Source organism: Ictidomys tridecemlineatus, chromosome 13 (genome assembly GCF_052094955.1).
Source record: "Ictidomys tridecemlineatus isolate mIctTri1 chromosome 13, mIctTri1.hap1, whole genome shotgun sequence".
In the NCBI taxonomy this organism is placed as follows: Eukaryota; Metazoa; Chordata; class Mammalia; order Rodentia; family Sciuridae; genus Ictidomys; species Ictidomys tridecemlineatus.
Genome location: NC_135489.1, coordinates 45,679,199 through 45,704,296, shown reverse-complemented (window position 1 = coordinate 45,704,296; position 25,098 = coordinate 45,679,199). Strand labels below are relative to the sequence as shown.

The window sequence follows — 25,098 nt, the reverse complement described above, 5'->3', positions numbered from 1 at the left end:
GGTCAACCCTCCCAGCTGGGATCTGAGGCTGCTTAGGAGTAGCTCTTCCTCTTTTGCAGCTTCCTGTCTACCACTGCAGAGTACTAAAAGATAACCACACATTGCCCTCCACTAAGCAGACGTCAGCCCTGATCCCCTCCTATCTGCCCAAATGGGGAGCATACAGAGATACAGCCTCCCTTCCCAGTCCTCTTATATCCCTGAATACTGAGAACAAGGACAGCCAAGTATGAGGTCTTCCATGGGCATCAGTGCCCACCTGTAGGTTTCCTGAAGGACCCATGAGCTCCCAGAGGCTCTGGAGAGGCATGTCTCCTAGACAGCAATAATAAAAGCCAAGGCTCTGGCCAGGCACAGTGGCACATGCCTGTAATCCCAGTGGCTCAGGAAGCTGAGGCAGGATGATCGAAAGTTCAAAGCCAGCCTCAGTAAATTAGCAAGACCCTAAGCAATTTAGTGAGACCCTGTCTCTAAATAAAATACAAAATAGCACTTGGGATGTGGTTCGGTGGTCAGGTGCCCCTGAGTTCAATCCCTGGTACCCACCCCCCCACCCCGGGGGGGGGAAAAAAAAAAGCAAAGACTCTGAAGCCAAACAGCTGTGGTCTTGAATGGCTGCTTGGCTGCTCCACATCTTTCGGCCTTAGGAATGTTGCTTAACTTCTAGGAGATTCAGTCATCTTATCTGTGAAATGGGGCTGAGGCCTAATTGGTTGGGTGATTGTGAGGTTCAATGAGATATAACTGAAGCTTCTAGAAGCAACATTCAATACATGGTGATTGCCTTCCTCCTTATTATCTATCGGTTTTATTATTGTATTTTTTAAAATACCGGCTTTATTGAGATATAACTCACAGGCCACAGTGTTCATCCTATAGGTGTATTTTCACCCTGTGACTCCAGCTACCCAGAGTTCCCACTGACCATTCCGGTGGCATCCTCTCTTGGACTGGATGGTTGGGGAAAAGAGTAGTTGTTAGCAGCTGAGATTTCTCAGTCTCAGAGCCCAGAGCACCCCCCCCCCCCAAGGATACTGTTGGGAGGAACAGATGGGAAAGGGAAGTCTGGGATATTTCCAGGCACATGTCCCAGGATGTCAGCAATAAGTTGTTTCTGTTTTCTCAGTCCCCAGACAGCCTCCAGATTCTGTAAGAATTCTGCCAGGTCCTTGGTGGCCTTTTACCATAATGGCGCTCTGCCTTGTGAATGTGACCCTGCTGGGGCCATCAGCCACCACTGCAATCCTGAGGGCGGGCAGTGCCCGTGCAGGCCCAACATCATCGGGCGGCAGTGTACCCGCTGTGCAACTGGCCACTATGGATTCCCACAATGCAAGCGTAAGTGAGCGACTCCAGACCTCCAAGGCCTTCTCTGGTTCCCAGGGGATGCTCATCCAGGGAAGGGCTTCTCAAATACCACTGTGCCAGAGACTCACCTCAAGGGTTTATGAAATGCAAACCTGGGCCTGAGACTCTGCACTTGCAGTAGGCACCCATCTGATTCCCATTCCCCTGGGCCACAGTGAGTAGCAAGTTCTAGAAGACAAATATTGGTGATCCCCATGCCATGTGACCTATGCACTTGGCAAGCAGCTGACTACAGACTTATATGTCAGAATCTTGGGCAGCTAAATCCCTTCCTTGTAGAAGCCCCTTCAGTTTTTATGGCCTAATTGAAACTCACTTGAGATAGGAGAACCAGGGTCATACCTATGACTAGGTGCTACTTGCAGGATGAGAAACCCTTGAGCTTTTGTCTAAGAACCATTTGTGATCTGAGGCATAGGTCACCTATGTCATGTGGTGGCAATGCACCCTACAGAGACCAGCCTTTCCCTAAATAAGCAAGAAATGATATAGCTGCATCCATTGGCCCTGACCTTGGCCTCTGGGCCTGCAGTGCACTGGGAGGCCATGGAGCTGCATCTGGGAGCCTGTGAGCAGCCCCTACTTGCTTATTTCTAGAACTTTCTGATGAACAGCAGTTCTATAAAAGAACAGCACATGACAGCAGTTTGGTGGGCTCCTTGGAGGATCTAGCTTGGAACCAGTTAGTCCAGCTATGCCTCATTCAGGATCCACACACTGTATCTGCCAGGAATATTTGGTATGTTGGTTTTGGCCCCAAGAAATGGGGACTTTCAGATCCACTGAGGTCAATGATTTCTTAATGAATGGGAGGAAAAACAATTCTGAGTCCCTTAGAAACTTCTGGAAATCCTGGCAGTTGGTGCAGTCCAGCTGGAGGTCGGGCAGTGCCTAATCCTAATACCACATCTCTCTATCCCCTGGCCAGAGTGCAACTGTGGCAGGCGGCTTTGTGAAGAGGTGACCGGGCAGTGCCTCTGCCCTCCCCGCACTGTCAGACCCCAGTGTGAGGCCTGCGAGCTGCATTCCTTCAGCTTCCACCCCCTAGCCGGTTGCCAAGGCTGCAACTGCTCTAAGAGGGGCATCATTGGGGCTGCTGCCCCAGATTGCGATAAGGACAGTGGACAGTGCAGGTGAGCTATATACTACTGTATCAGTGCTGTCATGGAAGGTAAGCCACCATCTGTCCACTTACTGGTCATTATTATTTCCCATTTCCCCACCTGTTCAAGGAGTGCTCTATGTTGACCTCAGGATGGAGCATCCCCCACCAGATAGGATTACAGTGGGCAGATTGATAGGTCTCTGCAGGCTTGGGGTAACCAGGCAGAACCTGGATGCTGGATCACCCAGAAGCAGCCTTGCCCATTTACTCTAGCATGCTGTCACTGCAGGGTTGTGCTCTGTGGGGACCATGGTATAAAAGGTGGGGAAGCACTATGTATATATGATGGAGTTATAAGTGCCTTGTGTTGTGATTCTGTGTGATGAGCACCTCTCTATTTGTATTTTGGTTTACGTTCCAACCCTCATTCTAGCATTAGCTGGCAGCATTATCATGAACAATGCAAGACACAAAGTCTGAACTCCTTGGACGATTGTTTGCGCTTAGAAGCTGAGGCCTCTTCAGCAGGGCTTGGTTGGGAGCGGGAGGGAGAAAAGCTGGGAGGTGGCTACCTTTGGGGACACCTATACAGCCCCATACACAATAGCTAAGAAATGGTGGCAAACTTCTGTTCATGCAGAAGCTAAGAGACTTAATGCTCAGTGGGCCAGGCTCTGCATTAGAAGGTAGAGATGGGTGTCACACAATCCCAGGTGACGAACCTTATCTCAACAGTGCTGGACAGTGGCTACAGGATGAAGAATAGAATCCAGTCTGCTAGAAGAGGCTGGTAAGAATTAGGTCAGGGGTTGTATGGAAAGAAAATAACGCCAGAGCTTCCAGGGTCCATGCCAGCATGGCTAAGTAGGAAAAGACATAAGCTTCACCATCCATCCAGTAACTCCAAACATGTGGATTTGGGTGTGAGAACCAGGAGGGTTTGTAGCTGCTGGTGGCAGATCTCAGTGACAGCTTGTGGGTAGCTGTATTAGTTTCCTGTGGCTGCTGTAACAACAGAACACAGACTGGATGGCTTAAAACGATAGCAATTTACTCTCACAGTGTTGAAGAGTAGAAGTCTGTAATCAAGAATGTTAGCAGAGTTGGTTCCTTCTGAGCCTCTGAGGGAGGATCTGTTCCAGGCCTTTCGTCTTAGCTTCTGGTATTTCTAGCAATCAGAGTTCCTTTTCTTGTTGCTGTATCACTTCAGTCTCCCCTGTCACCACATGCTATTCTCTCTGTGCCTCTGTCTCAAATAGAGCTCTACTCTGTGTACATGTCTGTCTCTTGCTTTCCTATAAGAACTTCAGTTGTATTGGCTTAGGACCCACCTTCCTTCAGAATAACTGCATCTCGATTGCATCTTCAAAGACCTTATTTCCAAATAAAATCACCATCTCAGGTACCAGGAGTAGACCTTGGACGCATCTTTGGAGGGGACACAATTCAACTTTCTATTGCAGCAATGTTGACTTTTCCTAAAGAAAGAACCTTTTAACTGTTGCCACAGGCTGCCAACTTCTTTAGGCTGCTCGGGCCTTGTAAGGAAGCTGAGAGGAAACCTGAGTCACGGATCATTCCGTGATCCAGGTGTGAGTCCTCCCTGCGTCAACCCAGTCACTCCACAACCACGTATGGCCCTGGGGAGGATACCTTTGCTTAATCACAGGAAGCAAAGGAACCAAGAAAGGGATGGAGCAGCAGTTTTCAGGAAGAAGAAAAACAGGAGAACTAGTGGGGAGAGGGTTTTAAAAGGGAACAGTTGCTGCAAACAGAAATCTCACTCAGTTCTCAATACTGCTGCCCTGGGATTGGGGGTGAAGAGGACAGTGCTTTATTTAAAAAAAAAAATCAGTTAAGGCAGCAGGAGATGATGAATGGATTTGCCACACTACTATACAAAAAAAAATATTTGAAGAACTTTTAATAAACCCTCCCCAGCCAATGATAGTTTAATAGACTAGAAGATTGCTACCTCATATTGTTCTGCCCACACTCAGTAACATCAACAGAAATGGGACCTTATTAACCCATGTCACACTTAAACCAACTGTGAAATTGTTTACTTTGACATTGCCAAAGAGACTGAAGTCACATAATGGGATTACATATCTACCATGATCAAAGTGGATTTATCCTAAAGGGTCCTGGACAGATGATTAAAAAACAAACAAACAAATGTAAAATTTCAGTGTGTTGCAGTAGGGCCAATTACACAAATTTCCCATGATAGTTCCAGTGTTAATGCTGAAAAAGCTTTTGATTGCTTAAAAGATTATTTCTTTATAAAACAGTGGAGGAAAAATTACTTGCCCTCCTGAAAATTTCCTGATGTAAATGAAGAATATGTTTAGAGAGACCTAAAGCTCGTGTAAAAGAATGATCAGAGATATCTGGCATTTGCAACAAAAAGAAAAACACATCATTTCCCAATTATTCCCAATGCTCTTGCAGTAGTATAGATTTTCACAAATTAAAAAGCTCAAAAATTGAATTTTTAAATTGTATTTACCAGCTTGAAGATTTTAAAGCTTATCATACTCACTAAAAGAAAATTAAACTGTTACAGATATTAATCTACTTTAAAATGAATTGCAAAAATAATTCTAGCAATCCACAATACTCAATCTTTGTTAAAAGTGATATTGTAATTTTTAGAGATAACTGGGAATAAATTCAGCTGGAACCTTAAAACTGAGTTCTCAACCTGCCTTTGTCACAGATGTCCTAGGAGGACTTTAGGCAAGTCACTTTGCCTTCCCGGGCCTCAGTTTCCTAACATGAAGTTTGATAAAATCATTTAAATTCTGATCCTGTTTCTTCTTCAAAGTCTAATTGAATCAAGGCAATATTGTAATAATTGTATCGTGTAAATACCAAAATGACTTATTTTGGCCCACCTTGTTAGAACAAGATCATAAGGATGCTTTAACCTGGGCTGGAGTTGTGGCTCAGTGGTAGAGTGCTTGCCTAGCATGCATGAGGCACTGGGTTCGATCCCCAATATCACATAAAAATAAACAAACAAATAAATAAAAGTATTGTGTCCGTGAACAACTAAAAAAATACATTTAAAAAAAGATGCTTAGATTGATCAAAATTCCATTTTTATAGTAACACAAATGCATATACATGCATAATATTTAATCAATTATAACAGCAAAGAAAAAGTATTTTTATACCTCCTTTTAATAGTGGAAGATGTATGCCATCAAATCTTTGGACACACAAAAGGGCTAGGATATCCTCAGAAGATTTTGCCAACTGGTGATAGATACAAGAAGCTGGGAATTGATGCTGTAGCAAATCTTCCTGATGATGACCCCTTTCAAGTTACTTTAAGATGGATTAAAGGGCTGAGGATATAGCTCAGTTGGTAGAGAGGTTGCCTCACATACACAAGGACCTAGGTTCAATCCCCAGCACCATGGGGAAAAAAGGAAGAAAAGATGGACTCAAGGAGGCAGTACTTCCAGGCTTCCACTTAAGCCAGGTGTCCCACATGCCTTTTCACGCACCCTAGCCAGTCCTCACAGATTTACCAAACATTGGTATGAGATGAGTAGAATCCTAGGAAGGGCCACACAGGAATTCTTGAGACAGATGTGCTTCTGGCCAGGCCTGACAGTGTGGAGAGGCGGGTCCTCAGGTGAACCTCATAGAATAAAAGGAAGAAGGAAGGATCAGCACTGGGCCCTGGTAGGGCTCAAAGATGGGGCTCAAAGTTCTCACCACACTCCCGCTGTCGTTCTTCATCTTCTGCAACAATGGCATCTCCTCTTTTCTCTTGAATCATCCATTTATGACTGTTTCACCCACTCTGGTTTCTCCCTCTGCCCTCAGATCAAGACGCTGGGTGGGGTGCAGTTGCAGGAGGCTGCATCCGGCTTCTGGGTGACCCCCGTCAAACCACATCTCTGCTCTCTGCTTTAGTTCTTCTTCTGTGAGATAAGGATACTCGAGTTACCTACCCTAAAGGTATTTAGAGCATTCAGTGTCCTATGCCACCCTTCTATTTGTAGAACAGTGCCTGACCCATGCTGAACACCCAGTATTAGCTGTTGTTGTTATTGGCCAAGGTCACGGTTACCTGCCTTTCTTCCCCTGTGCTTTGTTCCCCTGAGATCCCATCCATGCCCCTGTCTTCAGTCACCCCCACTCCTTCATGAGCCCTCAATCCACATTCCAGTCCTGATCTTGATGACTCTTTTATCCCATCTTCATGGCAAATCAGTCCAGCCTGGATTCACTTACTGGCTTTATTAGGTAGCCTTGGACAAGTCTCCTAAACTCCTTGGGTTCCTCTCTTTTCACATGTATAATGAAAGTTTATTTGGAGGAACTTGAACTCTCAGATTCTTCAACTCTGACCCTATATTTGACACTTGTGTCATTGTCATGGCTTTAAAGCCATTTTACCTTTTGGATTTAAAAAAAAAAAAAAAGGAAATTCTACTTAATGACAATAGCTTCTTCCTAGTCCTCAAAGCCTGAAATCTGAGTATTGTCTTAGAATAGTCCACTTTCCCCACAGCTAGTCAAGTGTCAACATCTGACAAGGAATACATTATCCCCCTTCTTTCCATGGCTGTCCCTGTTTCTGCTACTCTTTTCTGGCTCCTCTTAAATATAAGCGGAATATGCTAAATGCACAATTTTACTAAGATTTTAATCCTAGTTAATTCTGGCCCCTTAATTTTGTCACTAAACCATGGTACCTTTAGCCTATAAAACTTGAGACAATGTTGATAAATACCTATATTTATAAATTATCTTGTTGATGTGTGATTTTTTTGCTTTCAGTGTCTATTTTTAATTTTTTATTGACATATAATATGTACATTATATAATAATGTACATACTTAAGAGCACAATTTGATCTTTCAATTCATGTATAATGATCACATCAGGGTAATTACCCTAAAAATTATCTAAAAATTTTTTATCATTTCTTTATCATTCATCATCTCTCCGTGTTATTGCATATGACAGAATCGCATCTTTTTAAATATCTGAACAGTATCCTGTTGTGTATATATACCACATTTTCTTTATCTATTCACCCACTGATGGATCCTTGGGTTGATTCCATATCTAGGCTGTTGTGAATAGTGCTGACGTGAACATTGGGGTGCAGAAAAAGTCTCTTTGACATACTAATTTCATTTCTTTTGGTTATATACCCAGCACTGGGATTGCTAGATCACATAGTTCCATTTTTAATTTCTTGGCAAGCCTCCAAACTGTTTTCCATAATGGCTATCCCAATTGTGTATGTTTGGTTTTATTCTTGCATTAAATTCCATTTTATTTTTATTCTTGCATTAAATTCCAACTTGAACATATATTATTAGCCAAAGTGTATCTCATACTCCATTTTGGGCCCTGTGCTTCGTGTGGAAGGCATACCTGTCTATGGTGTGCTGGAGGAACCTGCACTAATAAAAAATGGCAGTGTGGTATGGTCAGTGCCATAACGTGTGCAAGATGCTGTGAAGTCTCAGGATTCTGTGTGGCATCCTTTGATGACATCACTGTTGGCTGAACTGACCATTGTCTAATAGCCTAAAGGTCAACTTTCCATGGTAATCTGGGCCTCGCCTAAACTAACTTCAGCCTCCCTTCTTCCCCGTTTCTCACTTTCTCCAAATACTTTTTGCATATATTCAGTTCTCCAGTTATAAAATGCCTCTGTCTTCCTCTTCTGCTACCCTCAAATTATACTTGTCCTTCAATGATTTTTGTGTTAAAATAACAAACTCAAACAAGGTGGGAAGCCTTCTATAGGTCTGTGAAGATAACCTCATCATTATGCCTTCAGTAAGTCTAATGCTTAGTCATCCAATCTCACAGAGTTACTGAACTCTCCACGGCTCTAGGTTCTCCATCCTTGGTGAAAATGTGCCAAAGTCAGGGCTAACTTACTCAACTCTGTCCCCTCCTTCCCATGTCCCCTGACACAGAGATGTGTATGCAGAATACTTCTATGATCCTTGAATGAATAAATGAATAAGATTTAAACTGGAGTTTGGTGTTAGATAATATAAAGGAACCTGCAGTACTTAATAACAGAAGGATGGAGTTCACCCCGACACATCTGGGCCTGGTTTTCTATGAAATGCTGCAAACACCCACGCATACGCAGATGTTGTTACATAATGTTTGGCCGGGAGCCCATCGCCTTGGAGATGACTCCGTTGATCTGCATCCCCAGAGCTGCTGTTCTGCACCTTCAGGCAGCAGCAACTAATGGAATCTTCTGGCTTTTTTAGTTCAGGCAGCTCCTTGGGTAGCAAAGAGTCTCCCTGGGGAAATGTGTGAGGTCAGACTGACATTAGGACATTTTAAAAAAGTGTTCAGCCAGACTTTAAACAGGAAGTTTCCTTTTTCTTCCCTGTTGTCATGGCACCACCAGAAATTCCTTGGGTTGCTTATTTTTGTATAGGATTCCTAAGTCAGTGATCTAAACGTTGCATTATTCAGGAATGTAGATTTTATAGTCTTCCTGTCCCTGGCCTCTCAGCAGCACCAACTGGGCTATCCAGGACCAGTTCCAAGGCCACTACTCGAATCACTGCTCCTCATTTTGCATTCCGCCCCCCTTACAATCTCAGCTGCCACTTAGATACTGAGTGAGGCTCAGAGCTGGGTCCTTTATGACCAACTGTCACAAACCCTCACATCCCACTCTCCAATTTATCACATCGGCTCATCATTTATTTCATGCTGAAATAAATAGACAGATAGAGAATGATTTTGTGTCACTTCTGCCTTGCCTGCACAGACAGCTTCCACAGCCACTATATCGTACTCCTGTTTCTTTCTTTTCCAGAAGAGTAAACACATAAAAAACAGATTTCCCTCTGTATGTCCTTATCTTCAAGATCCAGGCACAGGTCACTCACTTAGGGACACTCAATCACATCTAGTATATGACCAAAGGCAGTTAGTGTTTGAGTTGTTTAATTGGTACCAGGATTTAGTTAGTGTACCCTTGGGGCTAGAAGCTCAGCATGTTTGCTAAAGAAATGTACCAAACCTTGGGACAAGATGTCCAGTTCATGACACTTCATGGCAATACTATTCCTTGGTGCATGGTGTCTTTTTCTTCACTTCCAGACCAAAAGAAGTAGGGTTCACTTAGCTTCTGTCAGGTCACCTCCAAAGTCCCTCTTCTAATATATGGTTCCTTGTTCTGTTGCTGTTTACTTGGGAGGGTCATTTGTCTTCTTTTTCTATCTCTAGGCTGCCAGAGTTCTTGTGTTCAACACACAGTGTCTCTCCAGAAACAGGACATCATCTGTAATTTTTCTGTTGAACCATCTGATTGCATTTAGTCTGAGATTCATAAGAGAATAGGTCTGATCAACCTGGGACCCAGGAACCTTCTGGTAGTGAATGCAAAGTGTATTTGTGTGTGTGTGTGTGTGTGTGTGTGTGTGTGTGTGTGTGTTATAAGGACTTCTCTGACAAGATGGCCAGTAGCTTATCCAGCTTCCCAGAAGGACCCCTAAACCCCTCCCACAATCCACTGAACTGCATGGTCCCTTGGAGAAGAACATTTACACACTTTCCTACTTGGCCCTTGGTATGGTTCCCACTTTATACCTAGATTGCTCTGGGTGTAGTTTTGAGGTTACTGTCTTCCTTACGAGAGAGTTTCTGCAGTATCAGGTAGGAAAGGGGGTTAGAGGAATGATGGAGCTGGAAGAACTGACCTGACATTTGACCTGTCAACAGGTCTTGCAGGTAAAGCTGATTTAGTCTTTGCAGGTGCACCAGGTGGATAAAGGGCGCATATCTGGTCTCCATTGCCAATGTCATCACAAGAATAATCATATCGATACTGTGTATATGCAGGGTATGGTTTTAAGGGCTTTGCATATGTCATCTTGTGTAATGCTCACAACAGTCCCATGAAGCAGGCATTAATATCTCCATTTTTATAGATGAGAAAACATGAATTGTGTTCAGATGAATCTATTTGAAGTCCCATATCCAGGAAGCAGTAGAGTTGGAATTCAAACCTAGGTTGCCTGGTTCCAAGTTTATATTCTTAATTGAGTACAAAATGCTTTATCTAGTTATAAGCAGATATTGCCAGAGGCAGTGGAGCTTAGCTGCAGAACACAGGGAGCTACTGAGCTAAGGGAGACTCATACTGCAGCACTGCTTCCTCTCCCTGCCCCACATGGTGGGCTCCTCGGGCTCTATTTACAGGGCACTGGTCTTCTCCCCTGCTTCCCCTTTGCTTGTCTACCCTGTGCATTATTTGCATGTGCTGCCAATGGATGATGGATGACTTGGAGCTCCCTGTAGAACTTTCTGATGAACTTTGGCACTTACAGGTCCCTGCCTTCTGATCTTCCCCCAATGCCTGACCTGACCATCCTCCTCCCTGCTCAGCTTGTGCCCTTGATCCTTCTCCCTCACCCAACCAGGGCCCCAGGATCCATTCCAATACCAAGCTGAAAACTTGGGAATTCTCTTTGCCTTTTCCTGTTTCTTCTTCTCTCATTCATAACATTACAAGTCCCAACAATCTCACCCCAAAATAGCTTAGGATTTCATCCCTCGTCTATCCTCAATGTCTCTGCCTGAGGTCAGCCCCCTTACTTCTCTTCTGACCCAACAGCCTTCTGCTAGAATCCATCTCTCCAATTCCATCCTTCAGGAAAGTCCAACCACACCCTTTCCTCCTCTTCATATTTTGCATGAATTTCTTCTTCACAGCAATTGTTCAATAACTTGCAAAGACTATATATATATCATATGTCACATCTGGATTAGAACCAGTCTGCCTTCAGGGCAGAAGCCTTAGTACTATGCTGTGCCCCTCCTTGGCATGACTGAGCTCCCACCCACCTCGGCAGACTCACGGTCCAGCATTCCCTTCTCCAGCTTCTGGCCCAGCAGCAACACACTTGTGCTCCCTGCATACACTGTGTGGTCTCCCCCAGGCCTTCTCCCCTTCCCATTGGTCTGGAGCACCTGCCTCACCCTGCTACCCTGCAACACTGACCATTAAGGCTCAGCCCAGGAGTGATCTTCCCCAGGGAGACTTGTTATGCTCCTGGGTTGGAGCCTCTGAACCTTGTTTGGATTTTCTGTGTGTGTATTGTTCTCATTTCCACTCACAGGCTGTCTGTGGGGGCCCTCCAAGCTTGGTGCTCATGTCTGTCCTTGCACCTCCAGCACCAAGCCTGACCCAGGGGGCACCACCCTGTGATCATCTTCACCTGCCTGCCTTCTGTAAGTGCCTTTTGACTGCTCCTCTCTGCTCTGCTCTGCTTTTCTTTTTTTTAAACAAGAGGCACGGATCCTTGCTTTATTCACATAGTAATATCCAACATCAGGGATTGTGTGTGTCTAGGTACAAAGAAGGGAAAACAGGGTCATAAACAATAGTTGGGCTCATCATGGCAGTGATGACAGCTTACCAGCAGGTGGTCCCCTCAGGACCTTACTTGGTTGAGGGACGGTTCCCTCTACCACTACCCAGCCAACGTGCTTTGCCAACTGGCCTTTGCTTTAAAATTAAGGGTCACAGGGACTAAAAACAACATGGTCAAGACACTCAGGGCCAAAGGACTGCTCTGAGGCCACTCAGTATGAACAGTGTGACAACAAGAAAACCAGCACTGTGTATGCCTTTTCCGTAGCAGGTTGGGACAAGGCAGATCACAGCAGAGACCCACGAGACAGCCTTCTCCCTGTGTGTCACTGGAGAAACCCTTCTAGTTAAGTCCACAGGAGGCAGAACTGGAGGCACCAGAAACACCATACAAGCAGCAGCACCTCTTGGTTTCTCCTGGTCACATTCAAATGTTCCTATAGTACAGCAAATAGCAAAGCTTTTGTGGTCGGCCTTTTTCAGACCCAGAACACTAAGTGGGGGATGGAGGGTAGGAGCTTCCTTTAGCATCCCCATTTGGACTCAGAGGAGTTCTCTCTACTAAGCATACCACTCTCCTTCCTTGCCAACACAGATGCCCAGCTAATATTAATGTGCCAGTTACCAGCGACAATGATGGGCCAAGAAGGAAGAAAATTCTAAGGGAGGGTGCCTAGCCCTTGGTGTTTCCCTTATATGGTAAAGCTGGAGGAGAACGTGGCAGTGAGATAGCAGCCACAATCCTCACGTATGGGAGAGAATTGGAATTTTACAGTCATTCCCTGGACATTGGTAATAAGCAGCTACTTGTCCCAGATCTCATGCTCCAACCATCCTCTCATGGGACACCAACTGAACATTAGCCATGTATCTCGAGAGAAGTTGAGAAGGAAAATGGTTCCCCAGCTGAAGCACCTGCCAGAATCCCATTTCTCAGGACAAAAATGCAGAGAGAGCACTTCAGAGCCCAGCCACCAACTATTTTGTTGTTTTGTTTTTGCTGAATTCACCAAGCACATTTTTTTATATATAAAGAAAACTCAAAGGACACGCCAAATTGAAAGAATCACTGTTATGATAACTTTATCTTGCCTCTTACAGAAGTCTATGAACGATTTTTTAAAAAGCACCTCCTCACCCCATCATGTTTTTCTGACAGTTGTTAAAGTAGAACATGAGTACGTCAACAGCTTGAGCATTGGCATCCTGGAAGAATTTCAGATCAACCAACCACTCACCAAAGAAACTGGCAGCTTTTCAATGTTGTTTTTAGTACAATGGTATATCCACTCTGACGGAAAACCTGTCCAGCCAAATTTCCACAATGCGCTTTGCAAAATCAATGGTGCCTTTTGTCTGCTCCTCTCTGCTCTGCTTTACAGATAAGCACTCCGTGGGCAGTGATTTTGTCTATGTTACTAACTTCATACAGCAACGGCTCTGCACAGGGCAGGTGGACCCTTTAGGATGGTGCGTAAAAAGATGGTGAGGAATTTCATTTTCGTTCACTTTGGGTACAGGTGCAAGCCCAGGATCACCGGGCGGCAGTGTGACCAGTGTACTTCTGGGTTCTACCATTTTCCTGAGTGTGTTCCCTGCAATTGCAACAGAGATGGGACTGAGCCAGGAGTGTGTGACCCGGGGACTGGGGCTTGCCTCTGCAAGGTAAGACAGTCGGCACGATGCCAGGGATGCCCAGAGCCAGGAAAAGTTCTCCATGTTGACTCAGCATATAAAAATGGGAGAAATGAGACTGACCCATAATAGAGTTCCATAGTTTGTGTAGCTTTTTATGGTCTCACTTCATGGAAATAGAAAGGAGACCTCCCTCATCCTTTGGAGAGGCCACAGACACCTTTGAGCATCTGATGATGGGTACACGCTCTCCAGAAAAATCATCGCAAATTTCTGTCTGCAATGTCAAGAGGTTCATAGGTTCCCAAAGCCTGTCCCTGTCTCCTGCCTCCTAAGACATCTTCTCTGCATCCATGGATGTTCCCCACATCAATGGGCAATTGTGTCCACGTGGTGGTGAGGGGGGTGAATTGGCGTCACCATGCTGTGGGTCCTTGTAGTGCCATTTCTCTACCTTCAGGATATGAAGGGGCATCTTATGAATTCTCTCTTCCATTTGCACATTTTATAGAAGTTTAACCAAAGTGCTGTGACACCTTAGTGATGACATATCTCTGAGTATTTTGTTAACATCCACATTCTAACATCTCGTGTTGGTATTTAATTTGTGCAAGCAGCTGATTGCAATCAGGGAACCTTTAGAAGGAATGATGTTCCTCTTGTTTCCTGTCAACAGGCAAATGTGGAAGGTACAGAATGTAACATGTGTCGAGAAGGATTCTTCTATCTGGATCCAGCCAATCCCAAGGGTTGCACCAGCTGCTTCTGTTTTGGAGTGACCAGTAGTTGTCACAGTACACATAAGCAAAGAGCTAAGGTATGCAAAGAATTAGTCTTTGGGTTTTTATTTAGTACTTCTGAATGAAAAAAAGAAATAAATTAGTGTGAGGTGTTGTGGAACTTTTTGCTTATTGATTGGTGAGAATGCTGTACTTGCTGTTTTTTTGGCCTTCACCGATCATGTTCCTAGGATGATTTCCCAAAGTATCAGGTCTCTGATCAAATGTCACATGCTCACCATTCCCTGTTACTCTCTATGTTCTTACCCTTATTTTCTCCATAGCTTTTATCAATCGCTGATATATCATGCATTTAATTAGAAAAATTTGTTATCTTGCTTCCTCCACCATTAGAATGTGAATTCCTTGATACATCCTCAGAGGCTACAGCAGGATCTAGGATATAATAGATGCATTGTAAATACTTACAAAATGGATGGAGTTTGTTGTATTAATTAGCTTTTTAATACTGAAACAAAATACCCAAGATAATCAATGTAAGAAGGGAAAAGTTTTATTTTGTTTCATACCTTTGGAAGTGTCAAGATGATCCAATCACTCCCTACCACTTGAAAAATTATGACTTTTAGGAGCAACATGCCAGGAACCAGGAACAAAGACCAAATAGATATATTTCATGACAGTATAACATCACATCCTTCCTTTATCTTTTCTTCTTATTTTCCTTTCTCTTTTCTTCTTCTTCCTGTTTTACTTTCCTTCTCACCTATTTTATCACATCTTTTCTTTGACCACTTTCTAAATTAACTTCATAAAACAACTTCTGTTGTTTTCCATTTTTCCATGAACCAATAGCATCATGCTTGCTTGCTTTGCGTGAGTAATGTCTTATATCCAACAAAGATTTAAAGGAAGATTATTCTATATATTTTACTGCTTGCCTCCTACAAAGGAGTACAGACTTATAATTGGAAAAAAAATTAGTTTGTAAATCTGCCCTGGTCTTCTCTCCTTACCCCCCAGGGAAGCAGAAGGCATTTTTTCTAATCTATGCCTTGTCAATTCTTTCTATTTGCTTCTCTCAAAATGGAACCAGCTTCTTTTGTGACCAGGAAAATATTTCATTTTGATGACCCATTGGCAAAGAAATAATGACAGCAACACATTTCTCTCCATAGAACTTGCCTATTAAATGTGCCCATAGTTCTAATTATTATTCATATACTTATTATTTATGATTCAAACATTCATTGACCAAATACTAAATGTCAAGAACTTAGGATGTGTGCTGGGATACAAGGATAAGTCCTGCATATGCATGATCACTGCCCTCCGAGAACTCCTAGTCACAATGAGTCTGATGGGAGCAGTGGTGGGTGAGGGCTCCAACGTCAGAGTCTTAGGGAGGGCAAGCTCATGGTCAGACACTTGAGTGCGGGTATAGCTCAGTGTATAAAATAAAAAAATAAAAATTAAAAAGAGGGGACACATAAAGGAAGCCTCTGGAGCTAGGTGGCTATCCTGTGGCTCCTTCTATGACACGTAATGCAGCCATTCCCCAAGAGGTCACAGCCTCACATTTCCATGCCCTGCTTTTGTGTTCCAGTTTGTGGATATGATGGGATGGCACCTGGAGACAGCAGATCGAGTGGATGTCCCTGTTTCATTCAACCCAGGTAGCAACAGTGTCGTGGCAGATCTCCAGGAGCTTCCCTCAACAGTGCACAGTGCATCTTGGATCGCGCCTCCATCTTACCTGGGGGACAAGGTAACAATGGCCTGATGTTCTTCTGAGCCCTCTATGGGCCTCCTCTATCTCTGCATGACCATCATCTACTGGGGGTCTGGAAGGAAACATCAGGAAGAAGTTCAGGTTAAGAAATAACCCGATAAATATATAAATTTTAGAAATAAGGTCAATCAATCATGAAGAAGACCCTATGTAAGGGGCAAAGTGCCTCTTGTGACCTGCATGCACAAGCTCCCAAGCAAAGGAAATCATAATGCACATTTTTTCCCTCTATTTTTTACTTACTGTCAAAGGATTTTTCCTTCAGGGAAAGATATAACTATTTAAATAATATCTGTTGCACATAGGACAGGTACATCTTTAAATACCAGTGCTGAAGATTCTTTGTTTTAGAGCAGAAGAAAGGCTCCTTTGCAGGAAAACAAAAGCTGAGAAGTGACTCAGAAGCTTATTAAAAGAAGTGCAGAAACCGTGGCAGCTCAACTTCATAAGCAGAATCATGTGCATTTAGTTACATGATCCTTGGGGAGCTTATAAATGAGCTGTTATTCCTTTGCTGCATAAATTATGATTCCACAGCCTGGCCAACTCTGCTTATTTTATGAGGACAGAAATGCAGGCCCCATGTGGATACATCACCTGGTGATATTGCTTCAAGCTTTGCAAGGGTAGAAACTTTGAGAAGGGGTGGATTTCACAGGACCCAGCCCAGGTGAGGTGATCATCTCACATTAAGAATAACTTAATATTAGGATCTTGTTGGTCTAGGGTTTCTAATTCTGTCTTCCAGTTAAAGGACTAAGGATTTCATGTCTTGAGTATGAAATGTTGCTTCTCTTGTGTGACCCACTTCTCCTTCATTCAGTATTGCTCCTCACTTCTCTGTGGTTGGCCTATGTGTTGGTTACCCCTTACTGTGTAACACACAACACCAACACTTGGCAGCTTAAAAGCAACAATTATATTGCATGGTTTCTGTGGATTAAGGACCTAGGACATGATGGCCCAGGGTCTCTTCTGAGATTGTGGTCCAGGTGTTAGCCAGGGCTGCAGTCATCTGGGACTGAAGGATTCATTTCCAAGTTTATTCACATGGTTGTTAGCACGGCTTCTGTTCCTTGCTGGCTGTTGGCCGGAGGCCTCCGTTCCTCGTGACATGAGACCCTCTGTAGGTTACTTGAGAGTTTCCATTACATGGCAGCTGGCTTTCCCTAGAGCAGGTGATGAGACAGACAGACACACAAAGAAAATATATGATAGAACTCAAGACTGAAGCCTCAGTTCTTTATAACCTAATCTTAGAAAGGACATAGTCCCACTTCTGCCTTATTATGATCATTAACTCCTTAGAATTGAGTCACTAAGTCCAGGCCACACTCAAGGGGGAGGGAATTAAGTTTCACTTCCTAGAGAGAGGAGTCTCAAAGAATTTGTGCACTTAATTTTAAAACCACCTTAGCCCATCAGAAAGGCAATACTTAATCTCAGTAAGGTGATTCAAGATGTCATTGGAATACCTCCCAACTCTCAGAACACAACTCTGTGAGGCTTTGTCAAACCATAGATCCTAGGGAAAACTCCTGTGGATTGAGATCTCCAAAAAGCCCTATTTCTCCCCTGCTTTCTGTTGTTTGCATTTTCCTAAATATTTTGTTCTGTTAAGCTGAAGTGACGTTGCCTCTGATTCCCATCCTTCCTTCTTGATTGGTGTTTACTTCAAGGTCAGAAGCATCAGCACAAAGTGAAGTGACTGTCAGAGAACTACAACCATTCACTGTTTCATTGCCACCATGTACATACTGCTTACCCAGCACCAAGACAGTTCATGTCCCTAACACAGTTGTTGATCATGTCATCTGTACCTAGTATAATTCATAATAACTTGGAAAATATTCACCATCTGTTTTCAGGGTACTTTTTAAAAATTTATTTTTAGAGGTTCACATTGTGACTGATAGATATTATCCAAGTCTCTTGGTTAAATAAGAAACCAGTGGCCTAGATTTCCTAGAATTGCTGTAGATTAAATAAATATTTTGATTTCGTAGTCATCTAGGAAAAAAAAAAGATTTGTGTCGACTATTATTTTTCTTTAAAAAGAGTCTCTTCTCACTTATAAAACTCAATCATGGGCTGGGGATGTGGCTCAAGTGGTAGTGCGCTCACCTGGCATGCGTGCAGCCCAGGTTCGATCCTCAGCACCACATACCAACAAAGATGTTGTGTCTGCCGAGAACTAAAAAGTAAATATTAAAAATTCTCTCTCTCTCTCTCTCTCTCTCTCTCTCTCTCTCTCTCTCTCTCTCCTCTCTCACTCTCTTAAAAAAAAAAAAAACTCAATCATGTTCATGCTAGACAGTTTAAATGATATAAAAAATGGTGTTCAGTAGAAGGTTAAAATATCATCCCCAGAGCTGGGGTTGTGGCTCAGCAGTACAACACTCGCCTAGCATGTGTGAGGTGCTGATTCTGTCCTCAGCACCACATAAAAATGAATAATTATTGTATCCAACTACAATTGAAAAAATATATATATATGTATAAATATATATATATACACACATACATCTATATATACATATGTATATATATATATATATATATATATATATATATATATATATATATATGTATATGTATAAAATATCATCCCTAATCCCACTCTCTAGATGCCATTCTTGGTTGTATATTTTTCCTGATGTCAAGGGCCTTATACGTGGGTTAATATTGGCATCATCTCTTTTAACACTATGCTGTTACTTCATTCTAGGTTTCTTCATATGGTGGCTTCCTCACTTATCAAGTCAAGTCATTTGGCTTACCTGGTGACATGGTTCTTCTGGAAAAAAAGCCAGATGTGCAGCTCACTGTAGGTATCAGAACACAACTCAAGTAGCAGAAACAGTGGTTGCAGTTTGTGCTGAGCTAAATTGAGGACATCTTGATGTGTGGCCTACAAAAAGTTTGGATACAGTTGTTTTCCAATGTATCAGAGAAACAGAAAAGGATTCTGTATCCTCTGACCAAATGGCACCCCCTACCCCCAAAGCATTTAACTGTGTTTCAACCCTGTTTCTCACAAGTAACTGTTTCATGTTGTATATTTTTGTGCTTCTGTCTTTTGATTTAGTTTCATTAATGTTTTTGAGCTCTTGTCACATGCACTGCTGGGCTCTGTAAAGGATGAGTAACTCTGTCCTCTAAAAAGGGGGGAACTGGATAAATTGGCAAATGATTTAATCCACGGAGCAGTAAATGTTTAAGAATAAACAAGCTGTATTGGAGCTGGAGGCTGAGTCCAGGTGGAAGTTATCTAGGCTGAGAGGCCTGCAGAGGGCTTCATGGAACAGATTCCTTTTGAGCCAAGTCCTTAAGAATGGATACAAGAGGAGAAATGCCTCTCCAAGAGAAAGAACTCAGGGAAACCCAGGTGTATGGGGCAGAGCAGGGTGGGAGGCAGTGCTCAAGGGAGACCAGCCTGACTTGGCTGTCTTGTCAGTGGGTGTGAATTATTAAAAACAAACCAGGAAGGGTAGGGAGAGTGCTTACTGATATGCTATGAAGTTAACTTGATATAGATAGTGGGGGGCTACTTTGGCTTTGGTGGAAGTAGCATCCACACTCTATGTGCCTGGTTCACAATTGAGACCTGCAATCTGGAAAATTCCTTGAGGCAGGGTGATGTCATATCCTACTTTGCATCCTCTACGTTGTAGGATGGTATTTCAAATGCAGATATCGGGTTCCATAGCCTGAAGGTGGCCTCATTTCCTTTTTTTTTTCCATGCATTTAAAAAAATCATTGATAAATGGTTTATTAGGAGTTCAAGATATACAGTACACGAGAAACATATTTTTAGCTTATCATTGTGTTGACAATGTAATGACAGACATATCAAATGAAGGATAGATTGATGGACTTTGTTTAGCGTGTCTCTCCCAACTTCTGGGCTTGATATGCTTGATATTAGTTATCTATTGCTGTGTGATGAATTCCTCTAGATATGACAGCTAAAAAAATTAACATTTATTATCTTTTTTTTATTGTTGGTCGTTCAAAACATTACACAGTTCTTAATACATCATCTCTGGTTTATATGCTCCTGATTAAATTCAATGCAACTGCAACTTCCTGAAGGGTTTTCTCATGTCAGTCACTATCAACAGGGACTGGCAAGTTTCACATAGCTCAGCTGAGAGCTTCCCATGCTTGGTAGATATTTATGTTCGGGCATGGTATGTTTTATTTATTGTCATAAGCAAATATATTGAAATGTTTCAAAAACCCCAAGGAACCTTTGCAGGTCATCTTGAAAATAAAGTAGGAAAGATTTTCAAGTTATAGCCTAAGGAGAAATAGCTACCCAATAAAAATATTATTACAGCATGATGTGTTTCGGTTTCATGGTTTTGTAGGGCATCTCAGCTCAGGCTATCAGTGTATTTATTTTTAGTGCCGGAGTTGATTATGCAAACGGTTGGAACTCACTGAGAGGTAATGACCAAAATTTCTCCTTAATTTTACCTTTAAACTTGGAAAATGGTTTAGGCTCATGAAACATTTACTCCCCTGCTTTGTTCTAAACCACTATAATTAAGAGCCTTTCGGGCATGTTTCTTAGATTAAGGCTTTAAATGATTTGATTCTAGATAATTCTCTTCTTTCTGAAACCCCAGTCCTCATGAATGGAACGCCTTCAGATTTGGAGGTCCCACAGCACAGTTGGCTATTCTGTGTGTGTGCTTGAGGTAGGGTTGCTGATGGGAGGTGCCCATCATCCCATTCTGCTCTATTAAAAGCCCCCTAAGAGCCAGTGTAATGGCTCAGGGGTGAAGGCTGAGAGTGAGCAAGGCTGGATCCCACAGGACAAAGGCTACAAGCTAATTCCTCCCTCCACGCACCAGCTGTGTGGTTCCAGGCCTAGGCAAGCTTCACAGCTGGGCTCTGCCAACCCTTGCTTTCTCCCTCCCACTCCAGTCACCCACTCACAAAAGCACTTTCCTGCTACCACAATCTGGCACTATAAGCAGTGATGAAAACAGCACCACATGCATTTACTGCAAAGCAGGATACTTTTTAAAAAATTGTCTCCATCTTTTTAAGTCATTTTTCAGTTAAGCCAATTTTCTTAATTTTCTACATGTGAAAATCACTGTATTAGCTGTTATTCTGTTTCCATGTTGTTAATCCTTTTACCTGAGCTACGTTTTAGAGTCGAGCTTTTCAAATAATGTAGATCCATAGATATTTGTTTTTACATAAATTGTAAATCTTGAAACATCCTAACCAAGGACTGGTACTTTCATGTATTTCTTTCAACAGGGTCAGCACATGTCCATCATCCATGAGGAGTCAAGTGACCCCCGGCCAGATCGACTGTATCATGGGAGAGTGCAGATGGTTGAGGTAAAGGAAAAGCACCTATTCAATGGCTCTTTTTTGGTGAGGCAGGGGGTACCAGGGATTGAACTCAGGGGCACTCAAACACTGAGCCACATCCTAGGTCTATTTTGTATTTTAGAGACAGAGTCTCAATGAGTTGCTTAGCACCTCACTTTTGCTGGGGCTGGCTTTGAACTCCTGCCTCAGGCTTTTGAGCCACTGGAATTACAGGTGTGCACCACTGAGCTCGGTGCCTATTCAATGGTTCTTAATAATCCTGTTTGGTTTGTGTTCTAATTATTTCAGCCAATCATAATTTTTTATTTAAGAATTTTAGCATCTAAGTTATGTTTGTGTAGATACAGTTTATATATATTCAAAATACAAATCATATAAAATATAATGTATATAACATAGATTTTGTTATTTCTTTATTATTTACATTTATTTATGTATACTCTATGTTCATAAATTTTTGTTTATGTAGATATAAGTTTATATACTCAAGACACAAAATTATATAAAATATAATTCATATAGTTTAAAATATAATTTATTTGATGTTCACATTGCTTTGTGTGTACCACCTTTATGGCCCTTTAACACACTCTCTCTCTCTCATTTCACAGTTAATTAATCTTGTTTTATAAACCCTGTGAGCTTGTAAAGGCTACAACATAGCTCCCTCATGTGTAAGTCTCATTCTTAAGTCTCCCTTAGTGCTTGGGACCTGGTGTGGATGGGTAGAAAAGCCCTGAAAATGTCTTACATCAAGAGAAATAAAAATAATAGTCAAATAAAGCCTCACCAGATCATTAAATATTTTATTACATCTACTTGATCATAACTATTCCTTAAAAATATTGTTCCATTTATATTATTAAGTATATGTTCAATACCTCAAGATGACATTTTTTTGAGCTCCTTGAACTCAGGCATATTTCAACATTTCTGTACAGGTACATTTGTAGAACATTGTCTTTATTTGACATGATTAGAGCTTTCCCCCTAGAAATGTTATCGAAAACATTCAGAGGCAGTTTTACTCTTACTTTATTACTACCTGAAGTGGTTGGGGCAATCAGTAAGGTAATCACAAAGCTTAAAATAAAAATGCCTAGGAATGAGATGTCCATAGGGGCTTTGAAAAGCTCCAACATAAACTGGGGATGTGGGAGGCTGTACTTGCTCAGGGCTGTGTAAACATTCAGGTATGTGAACACACAGAGGAAAAACCTAAGCAGGCCCTATAGTTCTCACTTCTGGCTGACCTTGAGGGACTATGAAAGCAGGAAGTGAAGGCTAAGGTAGAGTTATTATCAGCCTGGTTGAGAGTCAAAGGGGTTCTCCAATATGTGCACAAAACCACTTTGCAAAGATTAGGAGGCTTTTTGACTCCAGCCATTTAAGAAAATCTCTGCGGATTATTAGCTGATCATCAGGCTAATAAAGCAGAGACTTTAGTGGTCATTTACAAGAAATAGAGACTTTACAGGATTAGTTCATAAAACAAACAAATAATAATAATAATAAATCCTAGGGAGTGGAGCAAATAGGATTTCCAGAGCTGCCACATTATATTATTTTAAATGTCCAGCTTTCAGCAAAAAATTGGGGATATGTGAAGAAACAAGAAAATATAGTCCATAAAAAGGGGAGTTAATGGAAAAGCGATAAATAACACTTTTACTGAGGAAGACAAAGACATTCGACTCATGGAGAAAGACTTTAAATCAGCATTTAAACATGCTCAAAGAACTAAAAGACACCGTGTCTAAAAAAGTAAAAGAAAATCTGAAAACAATATCCCACAAACAGAGAATATAAAAGAAGAAATAGAAATTATAAGAAAGAATTTCTGGAGTTGAAGAATTTAGTAATCAAAATGAAGAATTCACTAGAAAGGGTTGCTGTGGACTGAATCATGTCCTTGTGCCTTCTGTTGAGGCCCTAACCTCCAGTGTGGCTGTGTTTGGAGTAAGGCAGTAATTAAGGTTAAATGAGATAAAAAGGTGACGCTCTAGTAGGATTAGTGTCCTCCTAAGAAGAGACACCAGCAAGCTCACTCTTTCCCCCATGTGACCCAGTGAGAAGATAATCACCTGCAAGCCAAGAAGAGAGCCTCACCAGGTGCCAAAGCAGCCCAGCCAGCACCTTGATCCACAGCTTCCAGCCTCCCGAACTGTGAGGAAATCAATTCCTTGTGTTTAAGTCACCCCCGTGCATGCTACTTTGTATGTTAGGCCAGGTTGACGAAGACAAAGGCTCAGAAACAAATGTAATCGTGCAGAAGGAAAAAATCAGCAAAATTAAAGAGGGTCAAGTAAGATTATTCAATCTGAGAAAAAGAATGAGGAAAAATAAACAGACTTTAAACAACGATGGATACCGTCCAGTGTATGAACACGTGCAAAATGGGGATACGAGAAAGAGAGGGGAGAGCAAAAGGGAAAGAAAAAAATATTTGAAGGAGTAATTGTTGAAAACTTCCCCCAGTTTGTTGAAATCATTAATACATACATCCAAAAAGCTCAATAAATCTCCGCATAGGACTAATGCCAGAGATCCACACAGAGACATACCACAGTGAAGATGCTGAAAGACAGAGACAGAAAACCTTGAGAGTAGTGATTCATCACATTCAAATGGTCCTCAATAAGATAAATAGCTAACTCATCGGAAGGCAATGGCAAACATGTTCAAAGTGCTGAAAGAAACACATCATCAATAAAGAATTATGTATCCAGCAAAATGTCCTTCAAAAAAGAAGGAAAAATGAAGACATTCATGTGTGTGTGTGTGTGTGTGTGTGTGTGTTCATATATATATGTATATATATATATAAATATTCATTCATATATGTGTGTATATATATGTATTGCTAACCAACTTTGCTGATAAGAGATGCCAAAGGAATTCCTTTGGACTGAAATGAATGGACATTAAATAGAAACTCAAAAATCCACATGAAGAACTAGATCATTGTTAAAAGTCAATCAACCATAGAGGTAAATATAAAGGACCTTCTAACTCTTGTTTGTCATTTTTTTCTCTCCTGTCTAATTTAAAAGACAACTGAATATAGCAATAATTATAAATGTTTGTTGATGGGCATATAATGTATAAATATGTCATTTATATGACAATAATAACCCAAAGGAGCAGAGAGGAAATGAAGGTAATAGAAGGAAAGTTTTAGTGGACTATTGACATTAAGTTGGTATTTATATAAATTCTCCAGCATGGGTAGATCTATAGAGACAGGGTAGAGATTAGTGTTTGGGAGGGGGTGAGAATGGGTAATAACTAAAAATGGGCATATGGATTCTTTGGGGGATGATAACATTCTAAAATTACATTATAGTAATGGTTGTACAATTCTGTGAACTTACTAAAAATTATACACCTAAAATAAGAGAATATTATTGTATACAGATTATACCCCAAGCTGTTAAAACCATCCATTAAAATTATTTAAGTATTATATTTATGTTAATAATAATAGCTACCATTGATTGAATGCTAGGCACTGTGTGGAACATTTTATACACATTATATTTAATTTAATGTTCATGACAGCTTTGAGATATTAGGTATTATTGTGCCTCATTTAAGAGATGTAGAAACTGAGTTCAAAGGAGACAACAGAATATAAAGATCAAAAGTGAAAGCTTTTGCATGAAAAGATGCTCAGCATCATTAATTATTAGAGAAATTCAAATC

The 25,098-nt window shown here is 41.7% G+C and overlaps 1 protein-coding gene across 8 annotated transcripts in view; it reads left to right on the top strand.

Annotated features, from left to right (window-relative positions):
* The window catches only part of Lama3 (laminin subunit alpha 3), a 240,987-nt gene that overhangs the window by 142,180 nt on the left and 73,709 nt on the right, over positions 1 to 25,098 (top strand). For 7 of the 8 annotated variants that reach the window (XR_013429632.1, XR_013429633.1, XM_078030246.1 and 4 more), the window contains 7 exons: positions 1,127 to 1,338; positions 2,297 to 2,501; positions 13,388 to 13,532; positions 14,179 to 14,319; positions 15,849 to 16,010; positions 18,763 to 18,861; positions 21,316 to 21,399. Coding sequence is in view for 6 of the 8 variants with exons in the window: in XM_078030246.1 (XP_077886372.1) it covers positions 1,127 to 1,338; positions 2,297 to 2,501; positions 13,388 to 13,532; positions 14,179 to 14,319; positions 15,849 to 16,010; positions 18,763 to 18,861; positions 21,316 to 21,399 (1,048 nt within the window). In the remaining 2 variants the exon portion in view is untranslated. Of the gene's footprint in view, positions 1 to 1,126; positions 1,339 to 2,296; positions 2,502 to 13,387; positions 13,533 to 14,178; positions 14,320 to 15,848; positions 16,011 to 18,762; positions 18,862 to 21,315; positions 21,400 to 22,004; positions 22,068 to 25,098 lie in introns of all 8 variants that reach the window. The other variant, XM_078030251.1, reaches the window with a different exon arrangement.